Raw genomic sequence first — 15,333 nt, forward strand, 5'->3', positions numbered from 1 at the left:
CAAGATGTCATAGTCCTCTTTATGGTGAGCAAACTTAAAACTGAAAGGAACGCAAGATGTCATAGTCCTGTTTATGGCCAGGAAACTTAAAACTGAAAGGAACCCAAGATGTCATAGTCCTATTTATGGTGAGGAAACTTAAAACTGAAAGGAACCCAAGATGTCATAGTCCTATTTATGGTGAGGAAACTTAAAACTGACAGGAATCCAAGATGTCATAGTCCTACATGTAAGCTGGGCGGAAGATGGAAGACACCAGGCTGGTTGTGACATACCAGGTTAAATCAAATGGAAATTAACCAGTATATCCATGTACTTTGATTTAAATCCTTCAGTCATGTCAAGAGAAAAGATGTTCATACATTTTTTATCAAAGATATGTAATAATACCACAAGAAAACTATAACTAACTAAGGTAATATTTTATATAGACTATGATGTATTAGACTAAAATGGAGTTTCGCCAAACTGGCCGCAAAACTGGGCAGGGCAGGGTGTGGGGATAACCCACGACCATCCACAGGTTGCTGACAGACCTGTCCGTGTATGACTGGAAAGGAAGCCAGCATGAGCCAGTCTTGAACTCATAGCAGTTGCTTTGGTAAGAAGCTCATGAGTCACTGTGCTGTACTAGTACTCTATTAAACTGCTCAAACTTGAGTGTAAGCCATTGGCCTACTTGATAGTCTCCCAATGACAGCAATATCAAACCAAACACAAGACAAGGCCATCTACATGCCATACATATATAGGATATATATAGTTTATTCTCTATTGATTTTTTCCAATATAAATTCTCATCACACTTCTTGATATTTTGCTATACAAGGATCAGACTTGCATGTAAATGTACAATTACATACAGATAAGTTCTTTTAATAACAAAGTGAAAGATAATAGAAGACCCAATTTCCTTTTCAGTACTAGTGCTTTTACAGCAGATTACTGAAATTCTTAACAAACCAGTAAAATTGTGATTAAAATCACAATCAAATCATACAGTCAAAATGATTTCACCAGGCTAATAATTCATGGCCTATAAACTTAGATGTACAAGGGTCACAATCAACAAGAACCTTAGACAAAATATCGGACCACATTCTGTTCTATGCCTAAGCTGTTTGAAATCTGAATAAATGAAATGTATGTAGTATTATAACAACTAAATGCTATTTAACTTGTTGCACCGTCCATGACAGACTGTACTTGAAGACAGCTTGTGAAAGACCTCTGAGTTGAAGTTTCAAAAAATTGATATCTGCCATTTCCATTGCATGCTCTCATGGTTTTTCATTTGATTGTAACAAAAGGCTTTTACAGTGTAGAAGAGCTCTCTACATGTACACACCTCTGTGTTGTATTCAAACACATGTATAGGTCCATGTTAAATGTACTGTGAACTGAGTTTGCAGAAAATCTTCAAACTTTTGTTTTGAGGTTACTGGGGGTGCCACAGTTCCTCAGCCTTTTCGCATATGAAAGAGTAAAAATGCAATTTATGCACATTTATGAGACAGAACTACATTGGTTGGATTGGCCAATCTTAGGGCTTCACAAGATGTACAATTTTATCAGTCTACACAGAATAATGCCATCAGAATATGCTTAAATAAAACATCTTGCAAACATGTGAAAAAGGTTGAAGAATTACACAAATATTGGCTGTAAGCTTGAGCTAGTGGAACCACAGGTATATGCATCTTCCTCATTACAGTGTAATAGATCCACACTCGAGGCAGTGTTGTGAGCTTTTTCACAGCTCCATGGCTTGTTCGTATCAGCAAAGTTGTATGAAAATGCAATCTCTGCTTTGACATGCAAAAACATATTTGAACTGAAAAATCATTAAATATATATCTGCTTGAAAATCGCAGTGAAGACACTCTTGGCATATTAAACAAAAATTGGAACCATGTTTTATGAATCCATGTTTTATGAAGCCCGGTGCATTCAGGCTAATGAGTTCTGGTCAGGACAATATTTCCATACAACCTTCCTTGTTAGTGGCTCTGTATTTGCTTCTCTCCAGGCTCAAAATTCACACTATCCTGGCTAAATTGAAGTAAACATTTTTCTCCGGCCGTAAGTGGGAAGGTCTGCCAGCAACCTGCGGATGGTCGTGGGTTTCCCCCGGGCTCTGCCCGGTTTCCACCCACCATAATGCTGGCCGCCGTCGTATAAGTGAAATATTCTTGAGTACGGCGTAAAACACCAATCAAAAAAAAAAAAAAAAAAAAAAGTAAACATTTTACACCGATATAAGCATAAAACAAAAGTAACTGAACTTTCTGTCTTTCACATACATACACCAGTGTATTAAACAATTTCAAACATGTTAGAAAACATGTTCTCCAAGAGAATGTCCAATTCCACATGCTTTTTCAAGCTGAACTGGTTTTCCAGATTTTTTAAGGCCTGGAAAAATTTAATTTCAAATTCCAGGCTTTTCAAGGCATCGTACAAAACCTTATCTACGTCTGACAAGCCATGCTATAACAACACTGAAAGCACACCACCATCTTCAGGTGAAGCACTTAATCATCTCATCCAACAGAAGCACAAACCGCATAAAATTCATGGAACTGCCTGTACATAGCTGTGATTTGTATTTACCTGTGTTTTGATTGTGGAGCAATTAATGGAACGAGGTTGGCCAGTCAGGTAAAATCTTTCTATTTATCACATGTTTAATGTTGCAATGCCAGGCCTTTAGGGGTAGCAGCATAGTACTATTGGTGGCATCTCCTCAAACACCTCACCCTCAGCTTGTAATGCATTTACAGATTTTATCTTGAGTGAACACACCATCATTCAATTTAATGCAAAACCCACCACAGACTTGACTGACAGCAGATCAGGTTCCCATGGATACTGTCCCACCCACTTTAATTATATGTGCCAGTACCTTTTCTTTGTCATTGCCCAACATTATTTGCGAACATCAGTTTGCTTTTTACTAAACGTTTCACTAATGGATGAATCTAACACATCCAATGTCCTGGTGAAAGCAACTGATGTCACAGAAGACTTAACACTTGTAGTCAATGTGTGGGACATACGGTTGACCTATTTGCAACTTTTTACTTACAATTTTATTGTCTATGATTGGTCAATTGCATGTTCTTCTTATGATTGACAGTTCAGAAAGGTCTATTAGGAGTCATCTTTTTTTTTTCTGTATAAGGCAGAATTTATCATATACCGGTACCCATGACAATTTTAGCTATACATGTAACAACAACAACAACATGTATTAGTAAACAAGGTTATATACATTACATCATCAGCTACCTCTTTATAAAACTTGATCACCTTCTCACTACAATTTACAATATATAGAGGCATCAAAAACACACAAAATAGATTTCCCAATGATATACTAAGATAATTACTTCAAAATCAACATGTCCAATGTCTATATAGAGGCAATACATTTATCTGCATAGAAAATACTTGTTAATTTTGTTGCAACAATAAAGTGAAAATCACCGGAAAAATTCAAGGACAAAGCAAATGATGGAATAAACACGAAACCTGGTTGTCAAGGTGACCTTCAGAATTTTTAGCCCGTACATAAAGCAATGACTTACTAAAAACAAGATGTGTTGACATAAACATGTGATTTACATTCTCTATGAACGTTCTTGGTTTTGATTTAGACAAGGATGGTTTAGCTAAACGTAATGTGAATTTTACAGTTTGCAATCACAAAATTTGATATAACACTTTCGGCGACCTTTATAGTTAACACTGAAAATGGATGACAAAAAATGACTGAAGAAAGAAGAAACTATATACCCTGGAGAAAACTTGAGCAAACTGAAGTCAGATGATCAACGCACTGAAGAAAGTCTCACAGACATTTGATCACTAGATAATGTTCAACAGAAAGCAGTCCTCTGATTTGATCAAATACATGTACAGTCAAGCTGAAGAAACACGCAGCCAAATGAACAGTACTTATTACTGACAAATTAACAAACAGGCGGAAAGCATATTCTTGCAACAAAATTACCTTAATTACATGCAATCATAAGATCTAAGCTTGAATCAAATTCAACTTCAATAATAGCATGATCAGAAATTCACATAACATACGCTGAACTGCAGCTACACGTTAGTTTCATCAAGTTCCACCAGGGGCTGGACAATCGTGTTAATTACGCTTTACAACCAAGTACATCTATCCTCACAATCACAATATTTTTCCCCTCGTAACAAAGCTTGACAAGCAAGTATCCACAGTCAGAACATTTTCCTTTGTATTAAACAAAGCTTGACAAGCAAGTATCCACACAGTCAGAACATTTTCCTTTGTATTAAACAAAGCTTGACAAGCAAGTTTCCATACAGTCAGAACATTTTCCTTTGTATTAAACAAAGCGTGACAAGCAAGTATCCACGCAATCAGAACATTTTCTTGTAGGAAACAAAATCTAGACAGGCAAATTATCCACATAAACTTACTTTATGTTACATCAGTAAAAGGACACCGGCAATTGATCAGTGGTAGCACTACTTGACAGGACCAAGGTAATTTGTGAAATATGTAAATGTACTTACTGTTTACACATCTGGGATGGGGGGAGGGGGGGGGGCAGACAAGACTGAATAATTAATCCTGCTGTATCAGATCAATTCTGTCTTCAAAACGTTACACAATCTTTAACATTTTCTTGTGACCTCTCTCACAACAGAGAAGGTAATTATGCCAAAATAACAATAATAATAATAATAATAATACATGTGGTAATAATAATAGTTATAACAGACTTTTATGGATGAAGCATGAGTGTAGTGGACAGTGAAGAACGTACATATCAATAACATAGTTCCGTTATAACTAGTTGTTAACAAAGGCATCAGAACTTTGTACGGAAAAATTACATGTAATTTACTTCCATGATACCTCAAACATGATGTTATTCATAATAATATTGTTCAGGTATATTTGCTACAGGTACTCATGGAGGCGAGCTCGTAATGGACTTCTATATATATATATGTATATGTATAATATAAAAATAAAAAGAAACAATAACAACACTAACACTGACTAAAGGAAGCATAAATACATATACATTCCATGTGAAACTATTTAGTTATTTGATTGATGTTTTACACCGTATTCAATAATATTTCACTTGGATTGAAAACTAAGCACATTCAATAAAACACATCAACACAACTTAATGCTTTCATTCACGACTTCAATTTTTGTATCGATCTGAACAAAAATTTAAATTTGTGCCGAAAATAATTTGCTTTGATGGCTGTCATTTTAGCTTTTCATAAAGCCATTTGCAACAGTGTTCTTATGATCTTAGCTTAGTTACATATCAGCCACTGCTGGTTGTACCCAGCATTGACCATGGACAAGCTACTATTCTTGTTGAGTCAAAGTCGAAGTCAAACTTTGATACAGACCATTCTCTTTCTGGGCATCTCGCTGAAGGGGAATCAGTTGCTGGCATCTGGCATCTGATATGCTTTAATCAACTAGTCTTTCAGATTTTCATTTTTCAATCAGGAAACATATATATATAAAAAATGCACAAGAAAGAGTACCTTGTTGAAAATTTGTGTATATATGTATGTCTACAATCAGTGCTAAATATATAAGCAGGAATTTCTATGTGAAAATCCCTTGAATGCAAGTCCAATTCTGAGTATTACAGTTGCATGTAACCTGGGATTAAGATAGAGAGATGTATACATTCTGTTTTCATTAAAATTGTTCTCTTTTCCATTTAGTCTTTCAGAGCAGGAAAAACAAGCAGTAAAAGAGAGATGTACACTGTATGTTGTGATCAGCAACATCATTCAGCACCGTAAATACTTCAGTTTCAATATACTGTCTATATTATGACAATATGTTCAGGAATCCTGAAACCCTAATTGGCTGGGAACTACATTTTTCTATAACTGCATTCTTTGAGAATGTTGCGAGTCAAATCTGTATGGCACAAAATGGTTACAGAATTATATCACTACATACAGATTGATTAGATATTTACACCTGAATATAACTGCCTTCCCTTGGGAAAAAATGCGTCCATTTTAAAAGCAGCACACTGGTTTTATTTCATGCACTTCAGACAATACAGACTAATGCTCCCAGGATTCCCCTGACTGCATTTCAATATAGAAACACTTCCCAAAGTTTAACGGGAATGAGGTTGGAGAGGATCCTTTAGCGGTGTTGCTGGCATAATGCAGAATACATATATACCTGTACAACATAGCAAAACACGAACATCACTTTTTAACTTGTAAAAACAAGTGAAAACCCTAACAAAAACAATAAAGCTATTGCTGACTGCATTGGATTTCTGGGGTTGTGTTTCCCACTTGGTGACCTCATGAGGCAGTGTTTCCCATTTGGTGACCTCATGAGGTGGTGTTTCCCATTTGGTGACCTCATGTTCTATTCTTACTGTGGACATTCTTCTGGCTTAATCAGGCACTGCAGACGGACTAGTAGGGGCTGTAAGGGTCTCAAATTTGGCTTAATTAGCCAAGGCATGTGCAAAGCAATACCCAATCCGCTGGCATACATCATAAGCCCCACAGGGTCTTAAATCTGCTATAACACTCAGGACACTGGCAGCACTTAAATATAGACCAAAAATACACAGGCAATGAGCTCTTCAAATAATTCAACATCAGTAAAATTGTGCGAAATATTCTACAGTAATCATCTTTGGGCAAATGCAACAGATGTCCCCTGAATATGTTGAACACTACATCATAGTGGAAAATAAAAAAGAAACTTAGGTAGTGTTAAGTTACAGAACTCAGGCTGATTCCACTAAGCCATTTCTGACTTCAAGGCAAAATTTGAAATACAATCTCAAAGCTTATTATTAGGCATCAGAACTCAAAATTTTTTCCACTTCATCGATTTTATCTTAAGACAAATATGTCTGAATTTCAATTTCCAGTACCAAAAACTAAGCATCGTAAAAGATCTTCCAAATTTTGACAGAAGTCAGAAACAGCTTTGTGGAATCGTCCCCTGCTATTTGTCACAGTGAGATCTGATAAACCTTTAGAGGCCACAGACTGAAGACCAGCACAAGTTTTACCGTGAATGACTGTATATCTACACGAACATGTCAAAATTATGTTCATCACCATCGTGGATGGTACATGTACATGTATGTAGGTATGTTACTTTGTTTCGGAGTAGTTATGCGAGGCTCTGCCTTTACAACAGCTTGGACTACAGTCCAATCTGTTGGATCCTCTTACCACCACATAGTATGAAACCATACTATCACACACCACAACAATTATCAAACAAAGCAACAAGAGAGAAGACAAAACAACGAAACAAACAGCTACAAGACTCAAAACTAATAGCACTTCATGCAACTTAGCATAAATTATGTCCCAATCATAAGAGAGGGGGAGAGTGTAACACCGAGTTGAAGTAAAACAGCCTACAAATGGACATTTGTTCACCAAGACACACCATCATCAATCACTGCTCCTTCACTCTGTTACGAAGGTACCCATTGGTGTCTCCTTTAAGATGGCTGCCACCATTCTTGTGCTCCTTGATTCCATTGGCTCCTGGGGTGGTGCCATTGTTTACGGCGGATTTACTGTCTTTGTGTGCAAGTCTCCTTGAGCGTCTATATGTCTGGATGTAGAAATTCCCGAACAGTATAACCATGGCAACCATGTAGCTAGAGAGGAGGTACTGCCCCCAGCGCGGGAAATCACAGGAGAGGGTTAGAGAGTAGGCTGTGTGTGAAAAAGTTATCACAAACTGTATCTGCAAAAAACAAAACAACAGCATTTAGTTTCTAAACATACCTCTCTGAGTCATTTCAACTAATCAAGGCATTGTCAGACAATGCAAAATACCTGTGCTGGTTGTTTGTCTCTCAAAGCGGGGTGTACCTGGCCTGCATTTCATATCATGGCAGAATGATGGTAAAGATAAATCTCCTTCACCATTATAAATCTTAATTACTATACATGAATATGCTTAATTTTACTTTAAAGTGCTCATTCAAGTAATTACTACACAGATATTACACCATATTTATTACATCTTACTCTTTGAGAGTCGGGCAGGTTGTGCACCAAAAATGATCATAATTAGGCCAGCATATTGAAGTATTAATTGAAAAAATAACCTGAGTACTGAGTAAATAATCGTATGATTAGGTTGGATTAGCTCATTAGAGTAATTAATATGCATCAAATCTGATGAATTTGTAACATCATCAGATCTGCCTGCTAAAACGTTCAGTCATGCTTGTATGAAGTCTGAGATTAATTCCAGCAGTAGATCAGAATAAAATGCTCTTAATACAATTTTAACTGAATTCCTTGTTAAAAAGGTATTTAACTGATCTGCATGAAATTTTATTTATTTAATTGCTATATTCAAGAATTTTGCATTCCTGGAGTATTTCTTTTAACCAGGAATCTGTTTAAAGGTGAACTGTCCCAGTTTTATTCCTCACTACAACCTAACTGAGTGAAAAAAAAATGCTCACAACCAACCCAACGGTTGGAGCATAATTTTGAGCGCTTCTTCGGCATATAATGGTTTCGTGGCATGACGATTATCCATTTTCGTCGCATGTTCTAGTTACAACATCTAGTTATTCCAATTCTTTAAATCACTTCGGCTCAGTATTCAGATACCTCTAGGTTATAATGTCTCAATTCTGTGCAAAAAAAAAATGTAATCAACTGGGACAGTTCATCTTTAACACCAATGACTTAAAGCCGATCTGAATATGAAAACTCATTGGCCGAAGGCTAGACAGTCACACTGAGCCAGCTCTTTAACCATTCGAGCTAGCAAAGTGGTCGAATGAGAAATAAGGAATTTCCCATTTTACCAACTGAAATTCCATTGAAAAATGCATATTCATTTGTGGGTTCTGATATTACCCTTTTTTTTAGTTTAACAAGTCAAAGTTTATTGGAATGATGAGGCTATAAGACTATTTATTTGATTGGAGTTTTAGGACATACTCAAGAATATTTCACGTATACAACAACCTCAACAATTATGGTGAGATGAACCCAGAATCATCTGCATGCTGCTGCCAGCCCATCCCCCTATGACACGAGAGGAAGCCAGCAAGAACTGGACTCACAATGACTGAATGAAGAGGATGGGGGGGGTTACTGATCACAGATCATTTACTGATCACCTGTCTCATCTTCTTTCCAGAGGCAAAAATGACACCTCTTTCCTTTAGGAACTTCTCCAGTTCACAAAACATTCAGATTCTCATTTTTTCTTTCCTTCGTCTACTTTTTTAAATTACATTTTATGACACTTTTTAAGGAAACCCAGGTTATAGTGAACGTGATCAAAAATAGTTGCCTAACATTTTGGACAGGTCACATGATACATTTGGACTTTTCTACCTTCAATAATAAAAAAGTGTAAACTCAAAACTCCCCTATTGGTGAGAGGATTGTGGGCAATTTTGCTGCGCTAGCACACTCACAACCCTTGGCCACGGAGGTTTCCAGCCATTGCTAGTATACTGGTTACAGTGTGATCCAACTTGTACAATATGTGCAGTTTTGCTTTCTTCATGAAGGACAAAATTTTAATATTTTATAAAATGAAAAAAAAAAAAACAACAAGAAGAACTGTTTGGTTTACTATCAAGCAAACAGTTGTCTTAAAACATACAAACTGATTATTAAAATCATACTTACAAGTTGAAACTTTGTTATATATTTTTTCCACCAGAGTTTTTCCCGGAGTGAAGGAATGGCTGAGAGGCCATAGTATGTGTACATTGCAACATGTACAAGGCAGTTCAAACAACTGCCAAAATAAGCTGTAAAAAGACAAAAGGACATGAGCTTGACAAGTATAAACATGTAATCTTGGTTAAATTTTTGAGTCTTTTAAACCCTTGTGAAACCAGATTACGCACTGTCCAAAACTTTCACACCCATTATGATAACATGTAGCTAGATTAGCATGGAGTATTTTACACCCATTATGAATGTAACATGTACATGTAGCTGGGTTAGCACTGAGTATTTTACACCCATTATGATTGTAACGTACATGTAGCGAGGCTAGCACTGAGTATTTTACGCCCATTATGATTGTAACATGTACATGTAGCTAGGTTAGCACCAAGTATTTTACACCCATTATGATATTAACATGTAAATGTAGCTAGGTTAGCAATGAGTATTTTACACCCATTATGACTGTAACATGTACATGTAGCTAGATTAGCACTGAGTATTTTACACTCATTATGACTGTAACATGTACATGTAGCTAGATTAGCACTGAGTATTTTACACCCATTATGACTGTAACATGTAAATGTAGCTGGGTTAGCACTGATTACTTTACACCCATTATGACTAACATGTACATGTAGCTAGATTAGCACTGAGTATTTTACACCCATTATGATTTTAACATGTACATGTAGCTCAGTTAGCAATGTGTATTTTACACCCATTATGATTGTAACATGTACATGTAGCTAGGTCAGCACTGAGTATTTTACACCCATTATGACTGTAACATGTACATGTAGCTAGATTAGCACTGAGTATTTCACACCCATTATGTTTGTAACATGTAAATGTAGCTAGGTTAGCACTGAGTATTTCACACCCATTTATGATAACAATGAACATTTATGGTCAAAAAATTTTCTACAAACTTCTTACGTTTTTCTTAGTTTCTACTTTACCATTTCTTATCTGAGAAAGCATGTTTTTTTCCTCCTTTACAAATCAAACCTCCGGAAAAGTTTGATTAAAGTGGGAAACACACAAGAAGTATATCCTTACATGAAAAGATTTCATATTTTTAAGAAACTTTCAGGAAATAACTCTGTATTAAATGCCACATTTGTGATAAACACATTCTACACAAGTCCACGACATTAATGGCTAAAAATAAGTACAGATCTGGAGACAAATATGTGTTTTCTCAGGAAAGAAATTTTCAATTTAAGAAATTTCCAGAATTTTATTATTATTTTTTTTTTGTCTGTACTGGTCCTATTGGGTCCACACCGACCCATGACATTTTGTAATTAATTTTGCACCTTGTAAATAACCCCAATCACCACCCTCCCACCAGTACTTACACAGTCCCCCTGGAATGAACATCATCACCCACCACCAGATGTTGAGCATGGAGGCGTGATGAAACACGTGCAGGAACGTCACCTGGTTATTCTTCTTCCTCAGGATCATTAGCACAGTGTCCAGCAGCTCGATGGCCTTGGAGAAGAAATACCACCACAGGACACGAGCCACCTAATCAAGGACAAAACACATTCCTGACAATACCTCAGCCTAAATCAGACATTATTTATTTGACTGTTGTTTGACGCCATATTCAAGGGTTTTCCGCTCATACAATGGCGTTCAGTATTATGTGCTGAGGAAACAGGAGTGCCTGGGGAAAACCACTGACTTCTGGCAACTTACTGAAGCACTTTGCCATACAGACACGAACACCATGAAGGTGGAAGACATGTAGTTTTCAATGGGTGTTAGATTGTACAAATGGGCGTACAAGCGTTGTCAACCACCTGTTGTCACCCCACAAAAACAGAAAGCAAATGTGCAACTTCCCTGTCAAAGGACGGGATTGAATTTTGTGTGTTTATTTTATAAACTACAAAATTCCTGTCTTCACATCTCTTGTGTATTATAATCCACGTTACGGTACATGTTTAAATTGTAGGTCTTTTTTCAACTTTACATGTTGCAAGGTATTCTTGATTTAGACTTCTATATTTACACGGCTAAAAAAGATTGGAGTGGTCATTCTTGGTACAGCCTGCATAATTTACACAGCTAAAAAATTAGCAGGCCATCTAAGATTATTTTATTCCAGTATTGGTTTGCATCTGTAAACTGGCCACAGACTGCTGTCAATGTTTTTACCCTCGTTTCTCTTGGGTTGGTCCAGGAGTCTTTGTTGTACTTGGCACAGAAGAAGTCATACCCTGCATCATAGGCACTCAGTATTATCTGTCAAAGAGAAGTCAAGATAAAAATCACAAGTCCAGACTTAACATAAAGGCTAACAGAAATCTTCGGTGGCCTAATGGTTAGAAAGTGAGCATGCCTGGGATCAAACCCAGGTCGGGTCATACCGAAGGCTTTAAAAATGGTACTTGTTGCTGCCTCACTTGGTGCTCAGAACTGGAGATTAGAGCAAGGAAACAGGACTGGTTGGCCCAGTGACAGTATAAAGTGACTGGGTGAGGTGTCAGCATAATGCCACTGGGTGAGGTGTCAGCATAATGCCACTGGGTGAGGTGTCAGCATAATACCACTGGGTGAGGTGTCAGCATAATGCCACTGGGTGAGGTGTCAGCATAATGCCACTGGGTGAGGTGTCAGCATAATGCCACTGGGTGAGGTGTCATGATACTTCAGTAGCAGCAGCACTTTGGCAGCATGGACTCGTTCTGACAAAAGAAAGAGACACTACACACTTATGAGCACATTTAATCTGTTGCCGTTACGACTGAAAAATTGTTAAGTGTGACGTTAATCCCAAATCATACATACACTAAAGGTTAACAACACTGCTCAGTACAGTTTATTTACACCTGTGATTTAATTTTCACATTTTTGTTTTTTTTTATTCCAGAGCATCTCTTCCCTTAGGTTGTGTATCAACGGATTCATGCACAGTTGTACATTACATATGACGTAACAGAATTTCTAAAAGGTTAAATTTTCTCAACAAGAATGAAATTCCAGGAGGCCTGTTCAAAATAAAAATGCATCAACAAAAGTTAAAAGGTTACTAGGATATGGTCTGACAGGAGAGTAGACCTGTTGCAGTCTCCTGTTCATTTTCCTGCCTATGTACTTTACGATCAATCAAGGAAGGTTAGGCTGTGCCTGTACATACATTCTACATATGTACATGTGGAAATTATTTTTTTAAGGTACATGTATTAAATCCTTAATTACTTGCAAATTCCCAAGAAGCTTTTTGTAATAGGAGCAAAGGAGATACAACTACCTCAATTCATCAACCTTCTTGTCGGATTTATGCACCTTTTTCATTTGCTTTCAGAGACAAAACTACACTGGATGGGTTGACCAATTTTATGACTTCAGGACAAAAAGCATAATTTTTATCAGTCTACGCATAATAATGTTTTCATATCATGCTTGACTAAACATCTTGTAATCAGGTTAAAGGCTTGAAGATTTACAGCTATTTGTCTTATAGAACCACAGGTGTGAACAAGGTCAAAATTAGAAGTCACAGTTAACTCTTATGAAAGTGATGGAGTGGCCCAACTGAGGCCTTAAACCATTATCAAAAATATAAGCACCCTGGGAGGAGAAATCCAAATTGCCCACAGAACAACTTTTAATAATTAGCTTCTCAGAATTCATACATAATTGTCAGTATTGTGTATAAACAGATACATGTAGCTAGTTTGATAAATGTTTTAACTATAGTACAGTGTTTCCAAGTTTCTTACCTCAACAAACATGTAGACAGACAAGAAAACAAGGCCAAGGTTATAGCTTTTCAGAATTCATACATAATTGTCAGTATTGTGTATAAACAAGAATAGCTAGTTTGATTAATGTTTTAACTGTAGTAAAGTGTTTCCAAGTTTCTTACCTCAACAAACATGTAGACAGACAAGAAAACAAGGCCAAGGTTATAGACCACTAAAAAGGTGGACATTTTCAGAGGTTGTCTGTCCTTCATCACCCGTGGGCCAATTGCCACGAAGCCCAGGTATACCGCCGTCAGCACCCATACTGGGATTGGTGAGTTGCACAGCAACAGCCAGTTTCTTGAACGGGGATCTGAAAATAGAACGGAGATTGACTGACTGACTGACTGACTGACAGGTGTCACTTTTGAAAAATATATTAAATCTTCTGTATGGTACATATGTGTGGATTGCCATTTGAGGTCAGCAAATTTATTTTGCATGCATATAGGTTACTTCCCTTTTCAAGCATTTACCTCCCTTGATGTTCCATGTAGACCATGTTCCAGTTCACTTTACCAATGCTGTTAACTTTTGCACGTTGCTATGTGATGGAATTTAAGAAATCACAGAGCATTGTTGTGATTAATGTAACTAATTTCTTGCAACTTTAACTATGTCTTGTTTTTTGTATTTATGCTATGTCTGAATTTATTTCTGTTAATTGGAAAACTGACAAAGTCACTGAGATCATGGCCAGATACTGTACCTGTCGTCATGGCCTGATAATATATGAAAAGGGAAGTAAAATACTTATAAAGAAACTATGGAATTGGGAGCAGACTTTACCTGCTTGAGGCAATGCCCTTTCATACTGATCCACCAGATCTTTCACCCAGGCACTCACCATCCTCGAGATCAAAATCTGAAACCACAATGAAAACCAGTCATAGTGACAGAAATGTGCAGTATGGAATAATGAAATACATGCAACCAGCAATCAAACAGCGAGGATATCCTGAAACCAGTAATCAAACAGCGAGGATATCATGAAACCAGTAATCAAACAGCGAGGATATCATGAAACCAGTAATCAAACAGCGAGGATACCATGAAACCAGTAATCAAAGAGAGAGGATATCATGAAACCACTAATCAAAACATATAGTGTCATGAATGCTAGCTTCTAATGTAGGCCTATAGCCTGATCGAAACGTTGCCAAATCACGTCGTAAAAAGCACAGCATCACTTACATGTGCTTAATTGCACATCACATTACTAGCAATGACACCTAGTAATGACACCCTCATTGACAGTACTGATCTGAAAATATTTATTCCTCTTTAAATAGCGTGAATGAATGCTTGGGGGTTTAACGCCGTACTTGACAATTTTTCATCATACAACGACGAGGAGTAATTAAGCTTGTGTACATATACTGTGTTTTCTTGTGGTAGTGCGAGTCTATAACGCAAAAGTGCTGCTGCCACTGAGGTATCATGTCAAAGACACCATATGTGACACCCCACCCAGTCACATTATATTGCCACCAGGCCAACCAGTCCTGTTTCCTTGCTCTAGCCTCTCAGTGCTGAGTGCCAAGCTGGGTAGCAGCAAGTGCCATTTTTAAAGTCTTCGGTATGAACGGACCCACATTTGATCCCAGGTCTCCCGACTTCGGGGCAGAAGCTCTAACCATTAGCTCATCAAAGGGGTCAATTTCCTCTTAAAATGAACTTAAATTATGCAATATAGATCACCTGTAATTTTCAGGGATAGGTTGTTCAAAACTGTTTTAAGTCTCAATACCAGTAAAATACCTGTAAAGCCCAGTCTTCAATTTTGTACTCAGCCCAAAAGTAATTGCCTAACAGT

At 37.1% G+C, this 15,333-nt stretch overlaps 1 protein-coding gene across 1 annotated transcript; it reads right to left on the minus strand.

Moving 5' to 3' along the window:
* Positions 1-7,486: 7,486 nt before the first annotated feature.
* LOC135470706 (very long chain fatty acid elongase 2-like) lies at positions 7,487-14,379 on the minus strand. Its single transcript, XM_064749741.1, has 6 exons — positions 14,307-14,379; positions 13,640-13,830; positions 11,926-12,012; positions 11,118-11,289; positions 9,706-9,830; positions 7,487-7,783 (listed from the first exon to the last, which is right to left on the minus strand). Exons 1-6 carry the CDS (start codon positions 14,365-14,367, stop codon positions 7,487-7,489), a joined length of 933 nt encoding a protein of 310 aa, XP_064605811.1. The 5' UTR covers positions 14,368-14,379.
* Positions 14,380-15,333: the final 954 nt, after the last annotated feature.

This window comes from Liolophura sinensis, chromosome 7, assembly GCF_032854445.1.
Source record: "Liolophura sinensis isolate JHLJ2023 chromosome 7, CUHK_Ljap_v2, whole genome shotgun sequence".
NCBI classification, from domain to species: domain Eukaryota; kingdom Metazoa; phylum Mollusca; class Polyplacophora; order Chitonida; family Chitonidae; genus Liolophura; species Liolophura sinensis.